This window comes from Mirounga angustirostris, unplaced genomic scaffold (assembly GCF_029215605.1).
Source record: "Mirounga angustirostris isolate CCGP_5_RB_7025 unplaced genomic scaffold, mMirAng1.0.hap1 SCAF_11, whole genome shotgun sequence".
Taxonomy (NCBI): Eukaryota; Metazoa; Chordata; class Mammalia; order Carnivora; family Phocidae; genus Mirounga; species Mirounga angustirostris.
The window spans coordinates 10,181,283-10,207,821 of NW_026991719.1; the positions used below are offsets into that span (position 1 = coordinate 10,181,283).

The 26,539-nt window shown below is 44.9% G+C and overlaps 1 protein-coding gene across 2 annotated transcripts in view; it reads left to right on the forward strand.

Moving 5' to 3' along the window:
* EGFL6 (EGF like domain multiple 6) overlaps positions 1-26,539 on the forward strand; it is a 59,575-nt gene continuing 33,036 nt past the window's right edge. For both annotated transcript variants that reach the window (XM_054507204.2, XM_045874684.3), the window contains exons 1-3: positions 1-259; positions 20,547-20,659; positions 25,010-25,102. In XM_054507204.2, coding sequence (XP_054363179.1) covers positions 186-259; positions 20,547-20,659; positions 25,010-25,102 — 280 coding nt within the window. In that variant the 5' untranslated portion in view covers positions 1-185. The remainder of the gene's footprint in view (positions 260-20,546; positions 20,660-25,009; positions 25,103-26,539) is intronic.

Genomic DNA, 26,539 nt, shown 5'->3' on the forward strand with positions numbered 1-26,539 from the left:
AGGAGCCGCCGCGCGCCTCGCCAGGGCGCCCCGCCGCCCGCTGGGACCGCGCCCGGGAGGAGCGGAGGCCCCGAGCGGCCGAGGAGAGCGGAGGCGGCCGGCCCGCAGCGCCCCGGGACCCGCGCCCTCCCGACAGGGGCTCGGGAGGAGCAGCGGGAGGCGGCGGAGGGAGGCCCCGCGCGAAGATGCGGCCGCGCTGGGCCCTGGCGCTCCCGCTGCTGTTCCCCTGGGTGGCAGGTGGATTAGGGAACACGGCCAGGTGAGTGTCTGTTCCTCGCCCGGCCTGAGCTCCTCCTCGCGGCCGCTTCTGTCCTCGGTCCCTCCAGGCACCCCGCGGGGGTGTGCGCGCGTGCGGTTGTGCGTGCTGAGACGGGCTTTCCCCAGGTGCCAGGCCCGGGGCGCGCACCGGCTTTCCTCCCCGCGCCCCTTTGGCGAGACTTGTTCCCAGACTCTCTGCACCCAGCGGGCCCCACGGAGGAGGGAGGCTCTGCGCGCAGCCGGGTGGGTGCGTTCTGGCTTAGTGGTCGGCGCGCATCTACTGTGCCCGCGGGGGTGCGAGTGGCGGTGGGCGGGTGGGTCCGGGGCCTGTGTAGTTTTGTGTTTGCCGTTCTATCTGAAGCGCACAACTGATTGTCAGTCGCTGGTTTCGCAGAAACAGGACAACAGAGTAAGCGTTTGCTGTGCTTGGGCTGAGCCCGCTGGGAAGGGGGCTCCTCTACTCCGTGCCTTTCTGATTAAGGTTAATGAACTGGAAAGAAAGGATGTGGTTGTCAGATGAAATCGACTCCAAAAAGGAGTCTATGGCAATTTAGAATCTGAAGCCGTTTCTCTACTGTTGGTAAACTTGTCGAAGCCCTGAAACTTATTTTTCCTGAGATCAGCAAAGCTACTTAGTACGTGCGCGCGTACATGGTGCCGTCGGCTTGGCACTATTCTAAACACTCTAGGACTATTAACCCATTTGAGAGCCCGTAAGTGTTCTGTGTGACAACTACTAGTATTATAATCCCCGTGTGGCAGAGAAGAAAAATGAGGCATGGAGAAGTTGAATAACTTGCCCAAGGAGGCTCAGCCAGTAGTAAGTGATGGAGTGGGCATTCAAACCCAGGTGGTCTGGCTCAGGTGCCTGCTCTTCTCTAGGGCACTGGGGCAGCCTTTTAGGAATCACTCACTGGAAGAGCTTTCCTGGTTCTCTGGCTGTGATATCTTGCCTTGCTCAGAGCACTAAAGCAGCGTTTCTCCTCTGGGGCACTGTTGACCTTTTGCGCTGGGCTGGATAGTGCTCGGTTGGGGATGGTCCGAAAGCTGTCCTGTGCATTGTAGGATTTTGAGCGGTATCTGTGGCCTCCACCAACTAGATGCCAGAGCACCCTCTCCACCAAAAATGTCTCCAGTCTTTGCCCAAGGTGGAGATGGGGGGCAGTGGCTTGCAGAATCACTGCCTTGTGGAGATTTTTTTAGTCAAACAATTCCTGGGGAGAGCAGGCTGAGAGCCTTGGTTTGGAACAGGCTTCTGAAAGGTGAGCCTGACTATCTTTGTTTGACTTACAGGAAAAAAATCTTTCATCAGTCAGCCGCAGTATTAAGGGATTTTGAAGTTCAAACAGAACAAACCTCAAACCAGGTTCTCAGAATGTAGGATCGTAAGTTTCAATTTCCTTTCCACAATAAAAATGTAAGCAGATGCAATTTGCTCATAATCACATTCTCCTTGAACGTTGGAGGTTCTTGTATTGTTAGAAAGCCCACTTAAGAAAGACCAACTGCTTTTGGGAGATGAGATTAGCAGTTCCTTAGCAGCCTGCAAACGGACCTCCAAGAGCTTCACTTTCAAAGCACCACCAAATTAAATGAAAAGCTGAAAAGCCCCCCCTATAAACCAAGGAATATTAAAATGAAGAATCCATGTCCGGATTCTGCAATTCTGTGGTTTTCAATTTGTGAAATGTGCTTTCTTTACACAGTATCAGGTTCCCAAGCTGGTGTGTTTCTTATCTGCTCAACAGGCTTGGAAATGTGAAGTGGTCAGCTCTTTGGGAGCTGCCTATACACCGTGTTCCATGAACTTCAGCCTCCACATGAGGGGTGATACCTTTATAGAAAAGGCAAGGTGCCCACTGCTTGCTTCCTAGGGCTTCACAGCCCACTGTGACTGCTCTGTAGAAATTTCTCATATAAGCACTGGGGTTTTTAAAATTTTTTTTTATTTTAAATTTTTTTTTTAAGATTTTTAAAGATTTATTTGTGAGAGCGAGAGCAAGCAAGCACACAAGCAGGGGGGAGCGGCAGGCAGAGGGAGAAGCAGGGTCCCTGCTGAGCACGGAGCCTGATGTGGGACTCGATCCCAGGACCCTGGGATCACGGACCTGAGCTGAAGGCAGACACTTAACTGACTGAGGCGTCCCATGGGTTTTGTTTTTTTTTTTAAATAGAAATACTGCACCATAATTTTAGTGATCTAGAAAACTGCATGCCACCTAAATGATGCTTAGTGCATAGTAGACAGTTAACATTCATCAAATGAATAAATCATCATCAGCATGCGTTTTCCTGGTCATAAGCATCAGAATTTGGCTTGAGCCCTATACTTTTTGTTTTTATTTCTGTTTGTTTATTTATTTATTTATTTTTACTAGGCAAAGGACTTTATTAATCTTGTTTCAAACTTTATTCCCAGGCTTTTTCAGCTTAATTAGCTGCAAAGAATGAATTGTGTCTAAGCAAAAGCTGAAAGGAGCTATAGTATCCAAGGGGCTTGGGCTTAAAAATACTAGAGATCTAGGTTTTATCAGATCCACAAACAAAATTTTAGAACACAGTCATAATATAAAATAGCAGCTCCCAGTAACTTCTTCAAGTTTTGTCTTCTTCAGAAGGTAACTCAGTTCCATTTGCTTCATTCTTGGAAGCTTCATCAAAATTCTCCCCAAGATCTGGAACTTTGCCATCATCCTGGTCTCCGGTAGCAAGTGGTGTTTTTCCACCCACAGATTGTGCGGGCAGAGCTTCAGCTAGTCTTAAATGAGTCAGACGATCTGCACCAAGTTGGTGTCAGATGCCAGGTAGCATAGTGTTCCTGTCCGCTGCCTGCCACGGGGCTCGATCCCAGGACCCTGTGATCATGAGCTGAGCTGAAGGCAGACGCTTAACCGACTGAGCCACCTAGGCGCCCCAGAACTAAAGTTTATTTTTATCATGGACTGTAGCCCTTCTCTGAACCACCTTCTTTCGGTGAGCAGTTCCTTTCCCACCAGTGCACACTTGTGCTTGCAGTTTGGCGAGTTTCTCCTGGTTTGTGATGGTTTCTTTCATCTTGTTGGAGCAGAAATGCGACCGTGAGGGGGACTAGGGTTGGCGCTCAGGGGGTGTCGGGTGGACCAGCTGAGATTCAGTCGAACCCTAGACTTTTTAAATGCCCTTTGGGCATGGGGACCATTTGCCAGTCTAGAACATTTATTGATCTGAATTCCCTCTCCACAGAGTTCTAGGACCTAACACTGGCATCTTTTGGCCTTGAGCACATAAGATAAATATTAATTTTGCTATTCTTTTCACGTTTGGAGCAACTCCCTATTTATAGTGTATTTCTGTTATACATTTTTTTTCTTTATTGAATTCAAATAAAAATAACGTGAGATGAAGGAATGACTGGGTTCATGCTGAGGGTCTACACTCAGGGAGAGATGCCTGCTTTCTGTAAATCACACCTGTGTTGAGAACCGATCCCTCTCAGAGCCCCACTAAGGAAGTGCCATTGTAATAATTTTCCACAAACTTTGTGGCTTAAAAAAACACAGATTTATTCTCTTAGAGTTCTGGAGATCAGAAATCCAAAGTGAGTCTTAAGGGGCTAAAATTAAGGCGTTGGCAGGGCTGTTCCCTCTGGAGGCTCCAGGGGAGACTCCGTTCCTTGTCTCATAGCTTCTAGAGGCTTCCAACATTCCTAGGCTTATGGCCACATCACTTCAATCTCTTCGTCACCTTGCTCTTTTTTCTCTTAGCCTCCTTCCTCCCTTATCCCTTACCTGTGATTATACCAGGCCCACCCAGATAATCCAGGATGGTCTCCTTATCATAACATCCTTAATTTGATCACATCTGCAAACTCCCTTTTGCCATATAAGATAACATTTACAGGTTCTAAGGATTAGGTAGGACGTGGACATCTTTGGGGAGGCCATTTTTCAGCCTTGCATAGGAAGTGTGAACTGCGAGTCGGTTGTTCTTGGTTTCTCATTTTGAAACATGATTTTAGTGATTTGTGAGTGGTTGAGGTATCATTCATCTCCTATTCTTAAAACTAGAATTTGTGGGAATATCCCCAAAACTCAAGAGCTGAGTTTTTCTAGGAAATAGTGACCATGAAATGTTTGATTACAACATAGAAATCACTTCTGAGCAACCTTATTTCAATAGTTTCATTGATTTAGAAGATATTACGGTCCTATTTCTATGTGATTTATATGCATAAGCCAAGGTTGTGTAAACATTAAAATGAAAATAAGTCTATTATCTAGTCTTCATAAATCCGATTGGCATTCAACAAATACTGGTGGAGACTCTACTATGTGTCAACACTTTTCAGTGTGATTTCAATCACTTCTCTCATCAACCCTAAGAAATAGGTAATTGTGCCTATTTGACAGACATTGGGATGGAGAAACTTGAAGAAATTCGATGAATTTCCAAGAACTTTATTTGATATGATTTTCTGCTTTAAGAGCAGTGCCATTCCAATGTTCCACATTTATTTCTCCAAAAATATTGGATACATAAAAGCTGACATTTTTGCAAAATACATTCTCATACGTTATCGCTGATGATCTTGTTTAGCTTGGCTCCTGCCCAGTATGACCCAGGGATGTGTGTAGAATAAGTGAGGGATTCCTGAGGCTCCACCCTCCCCAGTACACTTCCTTCCTCTAAGTTTACATTCTCTCAGAAGCAGACTCTGAGATCAGGATTTGAGTGTACATGGTTTGTGAGGTGACCCCAGGAAGTTCTAATAGGGAAAGAAATGTTATGGAAATAAGTTACCACTGTGATTCAATCCTGCTGAGCAATTCTAGAAGACAGTAGGACACAAGCCTCAGAGCTAACCCCCCTGAAGGCAAGGGAGCTGGGGTATTTATACTCCCAACAGTCATTGGTTGAGGGCTTCTGAGGAGGGGCCACGTAATCGGGGTCTTATTACTTAGAAGGGGAGAACAGATATTGAGGTACCATTTGCAATGTCAGCCATGTGTAAATTAGGGATCATATCCCATTTACAGAGGAATAAAGTGAGTTTCAAAAGATTAAGCGATTAAGTGATTTGCCTAAAATATCACAGTGAACAGGTGGCAGATTGAAAGCCATGGCTATCTCCCAAGGATAATTAGATCACTTTCCGTGGGGTGCTTTGTCCAGAGTAATCAGCAGTACTTCCTGTTTCATCAGTTAACTTGCTGGGTTTCAACGTAGTGGTTCCAATAACCTGTTTTAAGTCTGAAGGTCGTGCTTATGAAAACAAACAAAAGGCAAAAGACCAATACTCTAAAAGTAGCTAAAATTAATTCACTTCAGGTTCAACATGAACAAATGACATACTCAAACATTCTCTTGAATGCCAGAGATACATATCTATCTGCTGCCCCCACTGAACAACTTGGGAGGGCAGGCAACATATCTGTCTTTTGGTGAGTGGGGTGCAGGGTGAGGGTTGTTAACTCTAGCTCCTAGCCCAGTTCCTGGCACATAGTAGGTGTTGAATAAAAAAATTGGTGCATTAATGAATGACCACAGAACTCTGGTGGAGAGGCAGATAATGTTACTTACATATAAATAACGTGTGTTTATACTTCTATATATAAGCATTCAAAAGAATGATTATGTATATTTATGTTTTTACATATTACACTTGACCTATAACACAGGTTTGAACTACACGGGTCCACTTATTCGTGGATTTTTTATAGTACAGCGCTGTGAATGTGTTTTCTCTTCCTTATGATTTCCTTAATAACATTTTCTTTTCTCTAGCTTACTTTATTGGAAGAATACCATATATAATACATATACAAAATATGTGTGAATCAACTGTTTTCTGTTATTGGTAAGGCTTCCAGTCCAGAGTAAGCTTTTGGTAGTTACATTTGGGGGGAGTCAAAAGTTATACAAGGATCTTTGACTGTGCCAGGGGTTGGCACCCCTAGCTCCCATGTTCACTGGTCAACTGTATGTTTATGTGTATATATATGCATGCAAAATTATGTGTGTGTGTGTATACAGAGGGAGGGAACATATAGAACATATGAACCATTCCATAGAAATCAGATAAGAGAAATTGAGTCTGCATGAGTCAGTCAGGGAAAGTGGAAGACAGGGGATGACATTGAAACTGTCCTTGTGGAATGAACGTGAGCCCACCTGACCTAAAACAGAGGGGAGAAGGCAAGTTTGCAGTACTTACTTCCCAGTAGGTATTGCATAGGAATAAATAAATGGCTGGCTGGATCGATACATAGCTGCAAAAGGGGTATAAAAGGAAGGCTTTGGGCCCCAGATAGGAAGTGCACTGGCCAGCATCTGGGGGCACGAGCCCAGTGAGAGCCAAGAAGGCAAGCTGGAAATAGGCCGCGAAGAGCCCTGTATGTTGAGCCAAGGAGCTTGAGCTTTGTTGTGAGAGCAGAGAGCAAAGCAGGGCATTGCAGGCTGTGTTCTGTAAAGATAACCCCATCGTGACCAATTCACGCTCAGAATGATCCCACAATCGCACAGAATTATCTTCAAGGTAATGTACTGTAGTTTAGTGAAATTGGCAGCCTTTTTCCTTTCCGAATGTACATACTATCAGTGTGTTTATAATCCATGGTAGCTCAGACTGGATGAACACAAATGCAAAATTAAAACTCAACATACCAAAGCAGCAACATCTTTACAGAGATCATCACGTTTGCTCTTCAAGTATTGCTCTGTTTCTGGGCACGACGTGTATGAGCTATCTGTTGCTATTCAACAAAATACTCCGAAGCTCAGAGATTTAAAACAGCATTTATTTATTACCCCTCACTGTTTCTGTGAGCCGGGAATTCAGGAGCACTTTAGCTGGATGGGGCTTGGGGTTTTTCACGAGGTTGCAGCCAAGTTGTTGGCCGAGGCTGTAGTCCTCGGAAGGCCTGACTCCAGCGGGGGGCCTGCCTGCAAGGTGGTGCGCTCACCACCTCGGGCAGGGGACCTCAGCGACTCGCTGCCTGGGGCCAGGAAGCCTCAGCTCCTCGCCTGGTGGAGCTCCCTCTGGGGCTGCTTGAGTGTCCTCGTTGGCCCGGCAGCTGGCTTCCACATCGCAAGGACTCAGAGAGAGAGAGAGAGAGAAGGTGAAAGTAGCTCTGCCTTGTGTGCCCTGATCTTGGAAGTTACCCTCCACCCACTCCCACCGCGACCTCTTCGTTTGAAGCCAGGCACTAAGTCCAGTCCTACATAAGGTGGGGGCGGGGGGAGAATTAGACTTCACCTCTTAGAAGGTGGACCATCAAAGAATTTGTGGGCATATTTTAAGACCACATCACGCCTTCTGGTTTTCCTTCTCAGCCTCTTTTACCAGCCTTGGTTTCCACAGAGCTCTGTCTCCTATATAGATGTAGATGACTTCGAAATGTGAATCTCGAGCCCCAGCCTCTCTCTGCTGCATTCTTCACCTAGCCACTGGGATGTCCCGTTGAGCTTTGGACATCCCAAACTGAGCTCTGGATCAGCTCTCCAGAGCTCAATGTCCCCCATCTCACCCATTCTCCCTATTCCAGGACAAACAGTATCCAAACTGGTCCAAGCCAAAAACCTGGGCATCATTTCTGACAACTCACTCTTCTCCCCACTTGTATTCACTCTGGTGCTAAATCCTATCGCAGACGGAGCCTCAAGCCCATCTGCTTCTCTCTCTCCTGCCCACCACCACCCAGCCATGCACTGTCATCTCTCACCTGAACCCCAACAATAGCTGCCCTTTGCTGCTTCTCTTGCCCCCTCTAGTTCACATTCCAGAGGGTTCCTCTTAAAACTTAAATCACATCGTGTTAGCCATCTCCTTAAAGCCTTTCAGTGACTTTGCATTGGATTCAGAATAAGATCTGTTCTATTTAAGATGGCATAAAAGGCCCTGTGGGTCTTGCCCGTTTCTCTAACTCCCCATTTTCTGTCATTCCCCACCGTGTTCTCTGTGGATGGAAACTAAAGGAGCTGCCTGGATGACACTTGCTTTATTGACTACCTTCTCTTCCTCGTCTCACTTCCCCACCCCCCTACCCATGTGCCTTTACCTCGTAGACAAACCACTTGCGCTCACATCCTTGTCTCAGTCTACTTCTGGGGGAGCCCACACTAAGACACTCCCCATGCCCGATTTCCACCCAAGTCCCGAGCGTGGAAGGTAAATGAGAGAAATAGAGGAAGCAAGGGAAGGTGCTGAGGTTTGATCTACCACCAATGACATGGGAAATTTGAAGATGGAGAACACACACCGGTACGCACTTGATAACCAGCCATTTGTTGACGAGGCTCTTCGATGCCCACACATCCAGGCAGCTGAGACGCTTTGGGGCATCCCTGGGCCTGTTGGACCTGGACTCTGTATGTTGAAGATGGGTGGAAGCCAGAATTAATCTTAACCAGTATGGTACAATGGACTTGCCGTACTGGGAACGCTGATGAAAACAAAAGGAAATAAAACAAAGAACCCTCATGGCTGGACCTTATGGTCTCTATTTAGAAAAAAATTTATTTCATTCGTTGGGCCACATTTAAATATCAGCAAAAAGAAGTTTTAACTTCTCAATTTGTCTTGGAGAAAGACTATCATAAAGTTTCCTGGAACCTGACCATAAACAAGCACACTAAGAATTCTGGCACGGTATATTTTCGCAGAAAATAAGGAATCCCAGGAAGAAACACTACACTACTTACACAATCCCTGGAATGTTTTTAAATTAACCTCAGCTGTGGAGACGGCATTCGTGATTAATTTGATCAGTGTAAACAGCAAGCTGTATAATGCGTTAAAGGAACTGGGACAATTGAGCATTCAGTTCAGACTCCCACAGCTCAGGGCGTCCTCTCCACAGGGACTCGCTCATCTGCACGGACACTTCCCTGCCTTGGGACCAGGCTCCCTGGGCCTTCCATATGCCAACCAGGGTTCAGCAAGAGAGATCTGAGAGAGCTGCTGGCTGGCCCGGCCAGACCTCCTGAGATGGCAGAGGATGTTGCTGGGGTCATTTCCGTCCAAGATCAGGAGTTCTCTTTCTAGGTTCCTAAATTCCTTTTGATTGATTACCCCACGTTTATCGGGTCCCGTGAGGTTGGGTCAATCCAGCCAAATGCATACCAGCTCATTATACTCAGACATGTATTACATTCCAGTGATTGGTACTCTGCCAGAACCGTGCCTCCCTGGTATCTTGGAATGCGCTGCTCCAATTTTATACATTTAAAAAAATACGTGCTTCACTAAATATGGAACTAAATGCAATTCATATTGATAGTTTTGTAAGTTTTTTTTTTAAAGAGAGGTAGAGAAGGGGGAGTGGGGAGGGGGAGAGACAGAATCCTGAGCAGGCTCCATGCCCGATGCGGGGCTTGATCTCACAACCCCATGATCATGACCTGAGCCAAAATCAAGAGTCAGACGCCTAACCGACTGAGCCACCCAAGCGCCCCTTGTAAGATTTTTTTTTGTATGACTAGATTCACATATGAGGAAAAAGATCATGTGCCCTAGACTTTAGGAAAAGAAATGATTCTTGAAATACTACTCTGTTGATCAGGGTAGGCTAATTTCTACATCAAAACGGTCTCAAAATCACAGTGGCTGAACACAGTAAAGTTTATTTCTTTGCCTTGAAGTCCCCGACATGTTGGAGAGACTCTGCTGTGTGCTTTCACACAGGACCAGGCTCCATCCATCTTGAAGGGCCATTTCCTCCAGGCCAGCAGAGTCCTTTTTATTCAGTGGGTTAATAGAAAAGGAGCATGTCCAGGATCCCGTGGGAGGCTTTGTGAACAGGCTTGGAGGTGGTCTGCCCACGTTCCACTGGCCTAAGCCGGTCACGTGGCTCCACCTAGCCGGCAGCCTGGCTGGGGAGCATAGTGTAGCTTTGTGCCCAGGAGAGAGAGAAATAGGTTTGCTGAGCACTGAAACTTCTCTTCCATGATCATTAAATTGTAACATGAAATTACAGATATTTGGCCATTTTTAACTTACAGAAGTTTCATGTAGTTTAACCTAATCATTTACGTCCCTTATCCAGAATACTCACAACCAGATATTAAAATAAAAGAATAATTGAATTGATGATGGGAAAGTTAGTGATTGGGCAGGAATTAGAGCAAAGGACAGGTAGAAGGAGAGGATGCTGGGGAAGTAATGTGAATAATTTGTTAATATTAACTTACAATGCCATGCAAGAACTATGTATGCAACTATAGATTAAAGCTTTTTAAGCAGTTTTTTAAAAAGTTTATGAGATAGTGTGCCCTGCTCTTATTGTCAATGTCATGCTTGCGTGTGCTGGATTCGTTTCTTCCCCCCAATAATATTGTTTCAACTTAAACAGAAATATTTTAGTATTTACTTTCCTTTTTTATCCATAATTTTAAATGACTGCATATGTGCATAAAAAAAAACCCTGGCAGGCTTAGAATGCAGAGCTGAATGCTTGGTGTAATAAATCAATTTCCTTCTGGCATCTACAAATCAGCAAGTGATTATTAGCCATTTTATCCACCAGAGATTTCCCCCCTTTAAACTGTTTTTCCATTTTCATGACCAGATGTAGAATTTGATGATTAAACCACTAAAATCCCATTTGTGGCTGTCCCTTTGAGGCATCTCTCAAAACTGGGTGAATACAGGGATGGCACGTCCATCAATTAAAAGGCATGTTGCTCATTTATGGACGTGCATGGTTCTCTGATGGTTTTTCCTACGATGTTGCAAGCTACTTGGTCTTCTCTAGGAAATATGCACAGAACATGTCACTGCATCTACAGAGCAGCTGTGGGCCAAACTGCTGTTTTCTGGTTTGTGTAATTGCCCAAACATCAGAATCCACTTTATGGTTCTCAGTCATGAGTCGATTCTTAATGATTGTTTCCTTTTTTTTTTTTTTAAAAAACAAGTGAAAATAAGGCTAGATTCAATAACAAATTTGTTATCTTCTAACAAAGCTGTAATCCTAAAATGCATCTGTGACTGAAGAAGGATTTTTTTCCAGTGGATAAGAAACCTTACTTGATTAACAAGGTTTTGGTGGCCCAAGTGTTAGTCATTAACATTTTGGAGAGCTTTACAAGTGATAGTTTGTACAATGTCAAAAATGATGACTTGGGAGAAATTGATACACCTCAGATTTCTCAGCTTCACCTTTTCACCTAAAGACAAGCATGTGAAAGCAATAAAATTCGAGAAAGAGGATTTCTCTGGAGAGTTGTGGTAATGTGCAAACAGTATATGAATTTCATCTTCTGGTAACTTTCTCCTTTTAGTTAACCCCAGCCAGTGTTCTTTACAGTCAAAAGTAATTCACTTTGACCAATACATATGAAATGGTTTGCCCACCTGTACAGAGGACCCTGGACTCTTTCACTGAAGTTTTTAATTAGGCTTTTAAAAAATATATATTTCAACCAGATTCAATTTTTTTTGTTGTGATTTCACATCTAACAGTTTCGATAATCTTTTTTTTTTTTGAGGTGTAACTGACATGTAACATTATATTAGTTACAGGTATACAATATAATGATTCAATATTTGTATATATTGCAAAATGATCACAATAGGTCAACTTACTGTCACCATACATAGTTATAAATTTTTTTCTTGTAATGAGAACTTTTGAGATTTATTCTCTTAGCAACTTTCAAATATGCAAAATAGTACTGTTAACTACAGTCACCATCTGTACATTATATCCCTATGACTTATTTTATAACTGGAAGTTTATACCTTTTGACCCCCTTCACCCATTTCACCCCACCCCCCACCTCCCTGCCTCTGGGAACTACCAATCTGTTCTCTGTATGTATGAGCTTGTTTTTTATTGTTCTTTGTTTTTTAGATTCCACATATAAGTGAGCTCATGTGGTATTTGTCTTTCTCTGACTTATTTCACTTAGCATAATGCTCTCAAGGTCCATCAGTGTTTTCCCAAATGACAGGTTTTCACTCTTTTTTTTTTTTAATGACTGAATAGTATTCCATTGTGTATGTATACCACATTTTCTTTATCCATTCATCCGTCATTGGACCCTTAGGTTGTTTCCAGATCATGGCTATTGTATATAATGCTGCAGTGAACATGGGACATGCATGTATCTTTTCAAGTTAGTGGCTTCATTTTCTTTGGATAAATATCCAGAAGTGGGATTGCTGGCAAATGGTAGTAATTTTGTGAGAAACCTCCATACTGTTTTCCACAGCGGCTGCACCAATTTACATTCCCATCAGCAGTGCACGAGGTTCCCTTTTCTCCACATCCTCACCAACACTTGTTATTTCTTGTCTTTTTGATAATAGCCATTCTGCCCAGTGTGAGGTGATATCTCATTGTGGTTTTTGATTTGCATTTCCCTGATGTTGAGTGATGTTGAGCGTCTTGTCATGTGTCTGTTGGCCATCTGGATGTCTTTGGGGAAATGTTTATTCAGATCCTCTTCCTATTTTTTAATCAGATTGGTCTTTTTGTTATTGAGTTGTATGAGTTCTTTCTATATTTGGGGTATTAACCTCTTGCCAGTTATATGATTAGCAAATATTTTCTCCCATTCAGTAGTTTGCCTTTTCATTCTGTTGATGGTTTCCTTTGCTGTACAGAAGTTTTTTTAGTTTGGTGTCCCACTTGTCAATTTTTGCTTTTGCTTTTGGTGTCAAGTTTCAGTACATTGTTGCTTACTGAGTTCCCCCTACTCTTATGGAGGTTGCTTTGTTTTGCAAAATCCCTGATATTTCCAACTGCTTGAAATCCTTCTGTAACTCCCCAGAGCCTTCAGGGTGGACAAAATGTTTTGCATGGTCACAGGCCTTTTCTTTGTGGCCCCTGCTTATCTCCCTGTTACCTTCTCCTCCCCTCTATTCTCTCCACTTCCCTCCCCACTTCCCTTCCCACTCCCCTGCTCTAAGCACACACCACTTTCTAGACTCTAGTTTACAGGCCACCAACTCCTCAGGTTTTTGGTGGCTCCCTCCTTGACACAGGCTGTTTTCTCTGCCTGGAACACCTTCCCTACCCAACAGCCTCCTTCCATTTTACCCAGGTAAGTCCCACCAGTCTCCAGGATTCATATCAGGCCCCATTTCCTCCAGAAAACCCCTCACCCACCCACCCCTAACCTAACGACTCCTACATCTTCCCCTAGCTCCAAGAACTTACTCCTTTCATGATATTTGTCAAGTTGTAGTATAATAATCTGTTCACTTGCCCAGCTGCATCCCTAGACTGTAAGTTCTTTGTGGGCAGGGGCTGTTCTCATATATGTCTAGAGTCTCAGTGCCTACTACAGTGCCTGACATGTGTAGTTACCTAATACATTTTAGGTGAAAAAAAATGGATAGATGGATGAATGAATAGTGCAGAGGAGGAAAGATAATTTTCCCTCTATCCTTCTAGGTTCTTGGCTGAGATCCCCCTGTAATAAAAGATTAATAGGAGAAAACAAGACAGAAGTAAATAACTTATATACCTGCTGTACACCTGGGAGATACCCAGGAAAACTGAGTAACTCAAAATGGCACAAGCCACCACCTTAATACCCAGCTAAAGATAAAAGATGTTGTTGGAGGTTGGGGGAGCAGGTTATGGGAGGTGACCAGGCAAAGCACAGTAAGTAAGGATAAGGTTGTTACACAGGTTTAAGCCCTGGCCTTCTCCATTGATAACAGCTTCTTCTTCCTTTTTTTTTTTTTTTTTAAAGATTTTATTTATTTGAGAGAGAGAAAGCACAAGTAGGGGGGAGGGGCTGAGTGAGAAGCAGGCTGCCTGCTGAGCAGGGAGCCCGATGTGGGGCTCGATCCCAGGACCCTGGGATCATGAGCTGAGCCGAGAGCAGATGCTTAACTGACTGAGCCACCCAGGCACCGCTGATAACAGCTTCTTGAGATTCAGAGAGGGAGACGGCCTTGTATATGGAGATTTCCCTTATAAATATAAATATCTCTTACACAAGGGTAACTTCTTTTTTTTTTTTTTTTTAAGATTTTATTGGGGCGCCTGGGTGGCTCAGTTGGTTAAGCGACTGCTTTCGGCTCAGGTCATGATCCTGGAGTCCCTGGATCGAGTCCCGCATCAGGCTCCCTGCTCGGCAGGGAGCCTGCTTCTCCCTCTGACCCTCCCCCCTCTCATGCGCTCTCTCTCTCTCATTCTCTCTGTCTCAAATAAATAAATAAAATCTTAGGAAAAAAAAAAGATTTTATTTATTTGCTTGAGAGAGAGCGTGCATGCACGTGCGTGACAACAGAGGGAAAGGGAGAGGCAGACCCCCGCTTAGCAGGGAACCTGACTTGGGGCTCAGTCCCAGAACCCTGAGATCATGACCTGAGCCGAAGGCAGATGCTTAACTGACTAAGCCACCCAGGCGCCCCACAAGGGTAACTTCTACTCAGGTTTTCAGAGCTTCTTCTGTGTCTGCTGTTTCTTAAAAATAATCAGCCCAAAATAATCCTTATGCCAAAGAAGCATGTTTTGGGGTGGCAAATCCTGTTCCCCTTCCATACTTTGGTCAGCTGTATTCCTGCCTGACTTCTAATACGAATGTAAAGTCACCTGGTCTTTTTTTGTGGCCCTGGTTTCTTCATGTGTAAAATGATAGGTTAGAACTGGCTGATGTCTGAGGTCACTTTCTTTAAGGTGAAATTCTACAATGAGCTCCCCTTGCAGTGAAAACTGATTCCTACATACATTAAAAAGTTAAGTCACATGGGAACTGTGGCAGCCATGAGAATGTGCCTTGCAGACTTCCAGCTGCTGGGAGTGCGACTGACCCAGGGCCCCCACTACTCTGCTCTTGGAAAGCCATCACCACATTTGAGCAAGGCCATGCCTCCCACGGGCTGCTTCTGCCAGGCCACCTTCCAGAAGGAGCATGGCAGGGATACCACGGCAGGACTGTTTGTGGGAAATACCACTCTCCTCTGAAGGTCAGTTTTGGCTCCCAGACTCCCCCTCAGTTTTGCCAAGCCCTCCTTAGACTTACCCAGCAGCCTTGGATACCTCCATCCGACCTTGGTTCCATCTTTGCTTTGCTCGGGGTCAGCCTCGCATGGTGATCCGATGGCCCTCCCAGCCTTCCCCAGCTCTCTCTCACAGGTGTTTCCTGTAATAACATCCTTGCGCGTTTATTCCCCTCATGGCTTCTGCTTCTCAGAGGACTCAGACTAAAGCAGAAACCTAGTTCAAACTGCGATTCATTTCATTGATTATGAGTCCATGGCAGTTTTAAACTTTATACCTTATTCAACACATCTAATAGCAATCTTAATCCTACTGCTAGTACTACTAAAAGTGATGAGTTAGGGAACATTTCCTGTGTTACTCACTGCTCCAAGCCCTTTATATATATTGCATCATTCCATTGTCACAAAAACCCTTAAAGTAAATACCCTTTTTATCCCCATTTCACAAATGAGATAGTTGAGGCATAGAAAGGCAAAGTAACTTGCTGAAAGTCACAGGTTCATGTATAGTAGAGTCATGATTCAAACTCAAGAAGGAGACCGTCGTCCTAACCATCATATTTTACAGCCTACTCAACATCAGAGCTGATCCTGCTTTTTCTAGAAACACTCTGCATTTGGCTTAACCTGGTGTTCCTTTTACCTTTCTGAGCATTGCCTGGGTCTCTTTCTGGACCTTTCTCCTCCATGGCCCACCTCTTACATGCTAGTTTCCTTGGGGCTGTGCCCTAAGCCTTCTTTTCTTCTTACACTACATACATTCCCATAGATTCAGTAACCAACTGCCTGCAGATGACTCCCCACTCCAGTCCTACTTCCTGGACTTTTGGCCTAAATAGCCAACTTCCTATTCAACATCTCTTGGTTGTCTGTCTAATGAGCCCTCAAAATTAGCATGTTCCTAAGAGAACTCCTCATTTATCCTATTCCTCAACATGGTCCTCCATCCATATTCCCCATTCCAGAAAAAGCAGCACTGCTGTCTACCTGATTTTACATCCATCTCACACTCCAGATCCAATTGACCAGAATATGACCTCCATGAGGGCAGAGATCTTACCTTCCTCGTGGTTGCTGCTGACCCTCTGGAGACTAACCCAATGCCTGATATGTTGTAGGTTTTCAGTAAATAATGAATGAATGCTCTAATCCATTACCAAGTCTTTTGGTTCCACCTTGAATCTATCCATTTTTCCTCACTGCCTCTGCTATTGCTCTAGTCCAAAAGACCAGAATCTTCCAAGCCAACTGGTATCCCTGCTTCCATCTGTCTCCATCTCATCCATTTTCCAGACTGTGGCCATGATAATATTTTTCTAAGGGAAAATGTTATCAGATAACCTCCCTACTCAAAATCCCTCTGTGCTGCCCTATTACCATTCAACTATCAGGCTTCATAGCCTGAGCTTGACTAACATGATGCTCTGTGCTGTAACCTGCTCATCTCCCTCCCTTTGCTCCACTCCTGTGGTCTTCTATCAGTTCCTCGAGCACAAGCATGGTGTCTCTTACCCTACACTCATTCTGTGACTTCTGCTTGTAATATGCTTTCCCTCATTTTGTGTGGCTGACTTCTCTTTATCTTCCATTTCACTTAAAGGTGCACCCTCAGAGAGAACATCTTGGATCCATTCAACCAGAGTGTATTTCTTTGCTTTAAGCTTCTGTAGCTGACCGAATATGTTTAGTGCCTCTGTTACCCTCACCCTCTTGTCTAAAAGTTCGTAGTCAGGGACCCTATCCATCGTGTTTATCTCTGTATTTCCAGGACCTAGCACAGTGCTCAATACATATTCATGTTCTATTGAATAAGCTGGGGCTTGGGGCATCAGGAACATAGGTAAGGTCCTCCCTTGCAAACCTATAGTCAAGAAGTTGGCAGGTCATCTCCAAAGTATTGATAGATTGAAATCTAATTAAATGAATCCCACTCATGTTCACTCGCTCTCTCTCCAGTAAATAAATTAAGATTTTACTTATTTATTGGAGAGAGAGAACTAGCAGTGGGGAGGGGTAGAGGGAGAGAGAGAGAAGCAGACTCCCTGCTGAGCAGGGAGCCCGATGCGGGGCTCAATCCCAGGACCCTGGAGATCATGACCTGAGCCGAAGGCAGATGCTTAACTGACTGAGCCACCCAGGTGCCCCCATAAATAAAGTCTTAAAAAAAAAACTGCAGTAAGATACCACTTCCCACCAACTAGAATGGCTGTAATAAAAAAAAAATGGACAGTAACAAGTGCTGGTAAGGATGGAGAAATTGGAACCCTTATACACTGCTCGTAGGAATGGAAAATGGAGTAGCCATCTTGGAAAGCAGTCTGGCAGTTCCTCAAAAAGTTAAACATGGTTACCATATGACCTAGCAATTCCACTCCTAGGTATATACCAGAGAGAAATGAAAACATATGTCCATACAAAAACTTGTACACCAGTGTTCATAGCAGCATTATTCGTTTGAGCCAAAACAAGGAAACCACCCAAATGTCCATCAACTGATGACTGGATAAACAAATGTGGTCCATCCATACAATGGAAGGTTATTCAGCCATAGAAAGGAATGGAGTACTATTACATGCCACAGCATGGATGAACCTTGAAAGCATATTAAGTGAAAGAAACCGGACATAAAAGATCACATAGTGTACGATTACATTTCTGTGAAATGTCCAGAAAAGGCAAATCCAGAGACAAAAAGTAGATTTGTGGTGACCAGGGGTTGGAGGATTGGGGGGCGGGGAATTGGGACTAACTGCTAATGGGTATGGTGTTTCTTCTTGGAGGAATGGAAATGTTCTGGGATTAGATAGTGGTGATGGTTGCATAACATAGTGAATATACTAAAAATTACTGCATTTTATTATGTGAATTATATCCATTTTAAAAATGCTACACAAAGATTCTTAAGTACATCATTCTGTGTGGACTAGCACTTACTTACTTGACACACTTTATGTTCAGTAGTCTGTAGTTTCTCGTTTGGGAATTGTTAGTTATGTGCAGACGGGGTCAAGATTGCGGTATCCCCTGCAGAATTGTTAGTAATGTCCAGATTAGATTATGTAAGGTGACTGTATTATTATGATACTTACCATGCTGTCCTCTGCTGCAATATATCTGTTTATGATGGTTTGGGAATTTAAGAGAGTAAAGATTGGGTCTTTTTCATCACTCTGCGTGCCTAAGACAGTACTTGAGATATCGCAAGTACTGAATAAATGTTTCACTTGCAGTAGAACTTAACAAGGGACAGTTGGCAGTGCCTAGAGACGTTTTTGCCTGCCACAACTGGAGAGTGGGTGCTTCTGCCATCTATAGGTAGAGGCCAGGGATGCTGGTACATCAACCCTGGCTGAGATTCACAGGACAGCCCCCAACAGCAAAGATTTCTCTGGCCCAAAAGTCAGTCGTACAGAGGTTGAAAAACCCTGTTCTAAATTGTTGAGCAGGGTGCCTATGTGGCTCAGTTGGCGAGGCATCTGCCTTCGCCTCAGGTCATGATCCCGGGGTCCTGGGATTGAGCCCCACGTCAGGCGCCCTGCTCAGAAGGGAGCCTCCTTCTCCCTCTCCCACTCCCTCTGCTTGTGCTCTCTCTCTCTCAAATAAATAAATGAAATTTTTTAAAAAATAAATGAGCAAATGACTTACAAATCCGCCAAATTAGTTTCATCAGAAGATGAAAAAAAAGGTCCCTTTAAGGAAAATTAAATAATAAAATCATCCTTGCATTTGGTAGTTCTCAGTTGATGAAATGTCGCAGACCATATCTTTGTGGCTCTTAACTGAAGAACCACGTGGGTGGGAGAGGCAGAGCGCAGGGGAGAACTGCAAAGCTGTGGCACTTCCCAACCTTGACTAAGGATTATTAACTTGCAGAGAATTCAGTCCTGCAGCAGAAAGCACATGGTCAAAGGTGCATCCCTTGTCTGTTAAAGAGCCCAGGAACCATTTTACGTTTAATTTAATCTGCCCAAGGAAACAATCCCAGCCCTCCACAAAATACACAACTCAAGTCTTTTCTTCCAGAAGCTGGTGGCAGCCCCGCCCACTACTAACTAGGTCAGTAAGTACGTAACTGTGCAGTGAGGTCCATTCGTGGCCCAGAATGCTGAGGGGCACTTGGTGGCCAGGTTCACTCCTTCAGGTCTCTGGATCAGGGGTCGGCAAGCTAAGGCCTGCAGGCCAAGGCTGGTGGCCCTCTGTTTTTTCATGACCAGTGAGCTAAGCCTGGTTTTACCCTTTTTTTAAAAGATTCTATCCATTTATTTGACAGAGAGCACAAGCAGGGGGAGCGGCAGGCAGAGGGAGAGGGAGAAGCAGGCTCCCCACTGAGCAGGGAGCCCAGTGCAGGGCTCGATCCCAGGACCCTGGGGTCATGACCTGAGCTGAAGGCAGACACTTAACCGACTGAGCCACCCAGGCGCCCCTGGTTTTACCTTTTCAACTGGTTAAAGCTAAACCAAAGGAAGAATGATATTACATGACACGTGGAAAGTATATTAAATTCAAGTTTCGGTGTCCATAAATAAAAGTTTTATTGAACCCAGTTATGCCCGTCTGTTTGCTGTTGGCCACTGTTGCCCGTCTAGCTGCTCTTGGGCATGGACAGAGACCACTCGACCCTCTTGATGGCAAAGCCTACAATATTTACCATCTAACCTTTTCTGAAAAGCATTTGCCAACCCCTGCTCTATGGTTAAAGAGTTTAGCAAATGGTGTTCCGAGGAGGCAGTGAGGAATGAGAAGCCACCCTGGGCTGGAGTCCCTGACATGTGGTTCTACTGGGGACGTGGCTGTACCCCACTGGGCTGGCGCTTCCTCATCTGGGCACGGGGGGCTTTGCTGGAGGTTCTCTAGAGCCCTTCCAGCTCCGAACTGTCCGGGGTGTGTGGAGAGTCCAGTTTGTGTGGTGGTTCCCAGGTGGCCGATGAGGTAAACGCACAGCAGTCTTGTCAGGGACAGAGCCACGGGGCCACGGCGTCACATTACCACACTCGGCGCTGGAGGGGACACAGACCTGGACCGCCCCTGTGTCTGTACAGAGCAGATTGGAAAATTGGCGCTCGACAGGGTTTGGAGACAAGCTCTTGGCCACTTTGACGCGCCCTAGTTTTATAGATTATGTAAACGGATTCTTTTAACCCCGGGGAAGAGAGAAATGGACAACACCCATGATTGGAGAAGGCTGGCAACCCCAAATTCAGGCTTTCTGAATCTAATTGAGCCCTTAGGGCAGGTTTATTGAATTTCACCAGGTAATTGTCATCTCTCCTGTTCATTTACTGGCAGGAAAGAGTCTCTGTTGCCCTTTTTGTGTTCTCCATATTAACATGCGACTCTTTACCCACAGTCCAAAGGATCATGGGCTGTCCACGTCTGCGCTGCAGCCCGGGGTCTGTCGCTATGGGACTAAGCTGGCCTGCTGCTATGGCTGGAGAAGGAACAGCAAGGGAGTCTGTGAAGGTAATTGTGTGAAAACTCAGACCATCCTGGGATCGAGTCGTAGGCCAGTGTCCTTAGGTTTTTATCCGGGACACCGTAAGCTGTCACCAAATTGTCCACCCATTGTCACCAAATCCCTTAATCTGTTAAATAGGATAAACACACAACCACATGTCCCATACACTTTAGGTGCTACTGTGGATCATGCTGGATTATACACGGTAAAGCACAAAAATGTTAGCTTGTTTTGGTAAGAATAACAGTACTACCTTCTTTCTGTCTCTGCCCCAAACTCCTCTCTAGCTGGTTCAAAAATATCTGGATAGACCACAAGTGAAGACAGAACCTGATAATATCCAGAATCTATAAACCATTGAAAAGCACTGATAAGGCTCCTATGGGCTCAGTATCATGCAAAACCTTCCACCAGCAGTTTCCTGGTGACAAGATGACAGGAGTATCAAGATACTAGAAAAGATATTTGAAGAGCATTATTGCCTACCCAGATAAAGAAAGTTAGAACATCCCCCTGGGGCTCTGTCAATTCAAAAAGAGGGTGGGTCCTCACGCTGACTGGGTCTATAGTGTCATGATCAAGGGCATTGTCTTGGGGATGTCAGAATGACGTGGGTGACCTTGGGTGCGTAGGTAAGCTGGCTGAGGCTCCACTTCATCAGCAACGTGGAGAGATTAATCCCTAGTTCAGAGGGGAAAGAGTGTAAGCATTAAAGGGTATGCTCATTACCTGGCATGCATAGAAAATATCTCCTAAATCACCCTTGACTCAGAAAGGACAGATGACTCTCCTGTCCCTTCAAAGCACATGTGATGCAGGCATTACATGTTGCTGTAGTCTTTTTCTAGACACAGCACATTTTTATGTGAAGGCAGTCAGGTGGAAAGGGGCAAAAACCACGTGGACCGCATGATTTGGAGTCTTAGAGTTACACGAGCCTCAGCACCTCCTGCCATAAAACTTACATGTCTCTGGTGAATAAATGAGGGTGAACTTTGGCTTTCTGGAAGGTCTACTCTGTAACTAAATCAAAGCAATTTGGCCACGCCGCAGACAGCTGGTCACATTCTTGATGTTTTTGTGGACAATGTAATACCATAGGCAGGAAAGAATTTAAAGCGAGCTGTTAAAAGAGCATGTGCCGAGGGTTCAAGCACAATCAATGCTCAGTAGGCATGTTTGGCAAGTGCAAGAGCTCATCAGCACCCCCGCTGCCCTGGTGAAATGTTCAGGTATTAAATTGCAATGATGTTTGTATCTAAAATCTGTTATTGTATTATATCCAATTTGTATGGTCCTTCTTGACGGTAAAGTCATCTGCTTCTCGAAGCACCAAGTAACGGGGTGATGAGCCCCTGATTGCCAGATCTCGGATTCCTAAGTCAGAGCGTGGGCTGTGTGGTAATGAGATGAGAACCCGTGCCCACTTGCCCGAACAGGCAGAGTTGCACCCCAGCCTGGGAGATCCCAGTCCTCCCGGACTCCTCTTCCATCCATCTGTTCACCCTTCGTTCCTCCAGAGGCCTTGACTCCATGCTGGAGCTTTCTAGATCTTGGCTCCTGCCCTGCCTAAATCTGCTCCCAGGGTGGGATGGCTCAGCTCTGTATCATTAACCTTCAAATGTATGTCACTTAGCAAGATGTGGTAAGAGTAGTCCCTGAACAAATCCCAATGAACAGCTGCAGATGGAGGAGTTAGAGGGAGGATTGAACAAGAAGTCTAGCTAAAGTACACTTAAATCTCAGGCCATTTTAGACATAAACTAAATTTCCCTGTGCTGTAGGTTGGCTGTACAAGTCACAGATCCAAGGTTGCTGGAAATTGAAAACATCTTGCTGGAGCTTTGACCTTATAGCAGCAAGGGTATTATTCACCATTTCTCTTATGTTCTATTTGGCGTTGATCCTGGCTTTCCTATCTGGCCCACATTGGAAATAACTTTCCAGGGAGCAATCAGAGGCATTCAAGGCTTAAAAAAGTAAAAAATTTATTTTTCTAACATCTAAACTTAAAGCTGCATCTCCAAGAGCATATCCATAACAAAATAGACACTGGAAAGCAAAATTCTTTTTTGTCTCCAGGAGGGAAAGAATTTTGCTGAGAAGCATTTTTTCCTTACCTTCTCACTTATGATTTATTCAGAGCCATAAAATGTTTCCCTGTTAAAAGGTCTATACTGGTTATTTTATTTACTGTTCAAAACTATTTGAGTGTCTAACATACCCACAGCACTATTAAATGCAGCAGGAGAAACAAAGATGAATGTTTAAGTCCCCGTTCTGAAGGGGCTGGGTATCGGGTAGTAGATAGAAGTGAAGGATAGAAGCCAAATATATTATTTCATAAGATGGAGCCTGATTGATTTCATGGGGGAGGCCTGCCCAAGTTCTGTGGAATTCTCAAAGTTGAGTGGAATTCTGATATGGCCGGAGAAATCACTGAAGGCTTCTGGAAGGCGGGCTCATGCAAGGTAGCTCTTGAAGGATCAGGAGGATATTAACCACTGGAGGGTGGGGAAGGGGTGCCCCAAGGCAGGGATAACAAGACAGGAAGAGGCAGAAAGGGTCCAGTTTAGAGAACAGCAGACAATCTAGTTTGACCACAGTGTTGCCTACATGTAGGGAGCAGAGTAGGCCAAAGGTACAAACTAAGATGGAAGCCGGGTCCTGGTGATGATACCTGTATGATACTCAAAGGGCAACAAAGATTATTTGGTGACTTCTGTGCAAGGCATGGCATGATCGGAGTCGTGCTCTTGGAATATCAGTTTAATGTCGTATCTGACATCAGATTTCCTAGGAGCAGAGCCTGTAAAGGGGATTCTTGTATCAAACATCTGTTGCAGGGTGCTCTGCAGAGAAATCTGTAAGGGAGTGAGGAAACTGGGGAAGGAGCCAGGCAAAGATGTAGTTTCAAGAGAAGTCTAGCTTCAGCCTGATCCCACAGGGAGTTCTACACCACAGACTTTGTCCTGCCCCGAAAGCAGGGGCTAGGCTGTTAGACCCCATATCAGTTAAGCACCAGGTCACAGGCTGTGGTGGGGAGAAGCAGGGGCGGGGGGTGTGGGGGGAGAGGTGCAGTGTAATATCCCAGATCTCTGTGGGCAGCATGATTTCCATTAGCTAGATGAGTGTCTGTCCAATGAATGACTTGGGTGGTAGAAGCAGGGATAGGATGTTCTCACTGATGAGTTTGGGGACAAGAGAAGATAGAGATGAACGGGATTTTGAGTCCAGGTGACTGGGAGATAAATGTTAACATTAACAAAGAATAGGGTTTGGGGTCAAGGGGGAGATGCTGGGGTTGAGCCAGGGACTCAACGGGAAGGGAAGTAGACAGCATTCCTGGGCCATTGCTGAGTCATCTTTTCAGGTGCTGGCTAGTTCCTGAGCTCCTACTAGATCCAAAAGCTGCTCAGGGCTCCTGACTCGCTCTAGACTCCTCTCTCATTCATTTTTCTTTTGTCCTCTCCCCTCCTTCTCTTTGGGTTTTCCCATATTCCTTTTGTCCCATCCACTGCCTCTTCTCCCTACCTCCTCCCTATGAGCTGGACTCAAACATCCCATCATCTTTGACTATTTTTTCTTGCCCCTAACCCAGTCAAACTTTCTATTCTTGGTGTCTCTCCCATCACTTCTTTCACCCAGCAAATATTTATGGAGTGCCCAATTTGTGTCAGGTGTCTGGATACAGAAGTGAAAAAAAAACAAAACCAAACCCAGAAGAACAAATCCTGCCTTTATCATGCCACCATCCTCCTCCTCATGATGCTTCTAGTTCCCATCCTTAGGGCTAGAAGTTGCGCCTCCCTGCCTACAGTCTGTGGCTCCATTATTTTGGCTGATCACACACAGCTTTAAAAATAGAGTTTGATCATTCAAAAGCAAAATAGGAGAGAAAATATGGAAGACAAAGAAGAGGCCAGTGACAGAAAGAAGGAGGACCTTGGCACTTGACCCAGGATGGCTCTGGAGTCCCTTCCAGCTCCCACATCACAGTTCTTCTATTAAATGTTTTTGTGTTTATATGCAAAACTAGCTGACTGTGGTCTGGGAGGCTTTGTTTTTCTTTGAATGTCACTTGGAGGCATGGCAGTGCTAAGCAAAGTTATGATAAACTTGGATAAACTCGCACTCAGTTGGGGTGGAGGCGTGGAGGAGAGTGATCTAGTTCACAAGCAAAACACTCTCCAGAATCCCAAAGGGGAAAACAGACTAGAGAGGAAGCAGATCGTCCTCTCTGTGCCCCCATGGATTTCTCCGCCATACAGAAGGCTGCTGAGTTTGACCTGCGTGCGTTTCTCTGTCTAACTACTCCTGTTCTTTTACCGTCAAAACACCTTTCCCTTCCACAGCTACGTGTGAACCTGGATGCAAGTTTGGTGAGTGTGTGGGACCAAACAAATGTAGATGCTTTCCAGGATACACCGGGAAAACCTGCAGTCAAGGTCAGTACTACAGGCCGGGGTCCAAGTACAGACGTACCCCAGAGCTTTCAGAAGCTACGCAATCATTGTAGCAGCGTTTGTGATAGACACTCCCGTGCCCGCCATTTTGTAGGTTGTAAGTCGAATCTTCAAATGAAAGGGTTTCAGACCTAGGTCTCTCAATCAGTCTCTTCTAGAAGAGTATAAAAGTCATTCCGATGTTTTTGTTAAGATGCCCGATCAAAGGCCTTTTTTTCTCCTGTCAAATAACTTTTATTTTCTAAAATGATTTTCATTGTGTTTTCCACTACCAAAGTAATGCATATTTTTTACTGAAAAAAAAAAAAAAAAAAAACCCCAACGATGCAAAAGGATATAAGTTAAAAAGTGGGAGTTTCTGCCCCCCTCCCCCCTCCCCAGTCCCTCCTTGAACTAGTGTGAACAGTTTGTCCTCAGTCTCTGAAGGGCCCTTCTCTGGGTTGGTCCCTTCTTACTGCATGTACGGGTCAGCACATACAGAGTTAGCTTGTGCTTCTTAAGGCTGTATGCTCAGCCCCGATGCAAACGCTTTTATCATTTGTGTAAAAAATACTTCGTTTAACCACTCTCATCTACTTTGTCTCCAATTTCTCGCCATTACAAGCTGTGCTAAGTCAGACGTCATTCTACACATATCCTTGCACCCTTGAGTATTTTTATAGGATAAACGTCTGAAAATAGAATTGTTGGGTTGAATGACATGCATGTTTTTATTATAATTGACATATTTTAAAAGGTACTTTAGGACTTATCATAAGCTGTTTATCCGAAGATATTAAAGAGTGTATTTATACTATTAACACACAGTGGTTCTCAACTTGGGCAATTTTATTCCCCAGAAAGAGTTGCCAGACAAAATATAGATCTCAAGTTCAGATTTAAATTGCAGATAAACAACAGATAATTTTATAGGGTGCATAGGTCTTAAATATTGCATGAGACATACGTCCCACGAAAAAAGTATTAGTTAATTATCTAAAATTCAAATTTAACTGGGCATCCGTATTTTTGTTTGCTCCATCTGGGAACCTTACCCCAGGGGACCTCTGGCAAGGTCTGAAGACGTTTGGGGGTGCTCCTGGCATCCAGTGGGTGGAGCCCAGGGAGGTGCTCAGCCTCCTCCAGTGCGCAGGGTGGCCCCCACCGTAGAGAATGATCTGACGCAAATGTCAGCAGTGCTGAGGCCAAGAGACCCGGGCGTGAAGAAGCCTGCTGTAATTAAGAAAGTGTCCACAGTCCGATAATGCAGTTGGGCTAAGAGCACATCAAGTTCAGCTGTCCTTGGGGCTGCCAGCCTTCTGGAGGGAAGGATGGAGTCCCAGAGACGGGCAGGCAGCCACTCCACTGTGCCACCCCTAGGCCTCACTGCCAAGCCCCGAGGTTGGCCGCATACACTGAAATAGCTACCAGCCCTGCAGC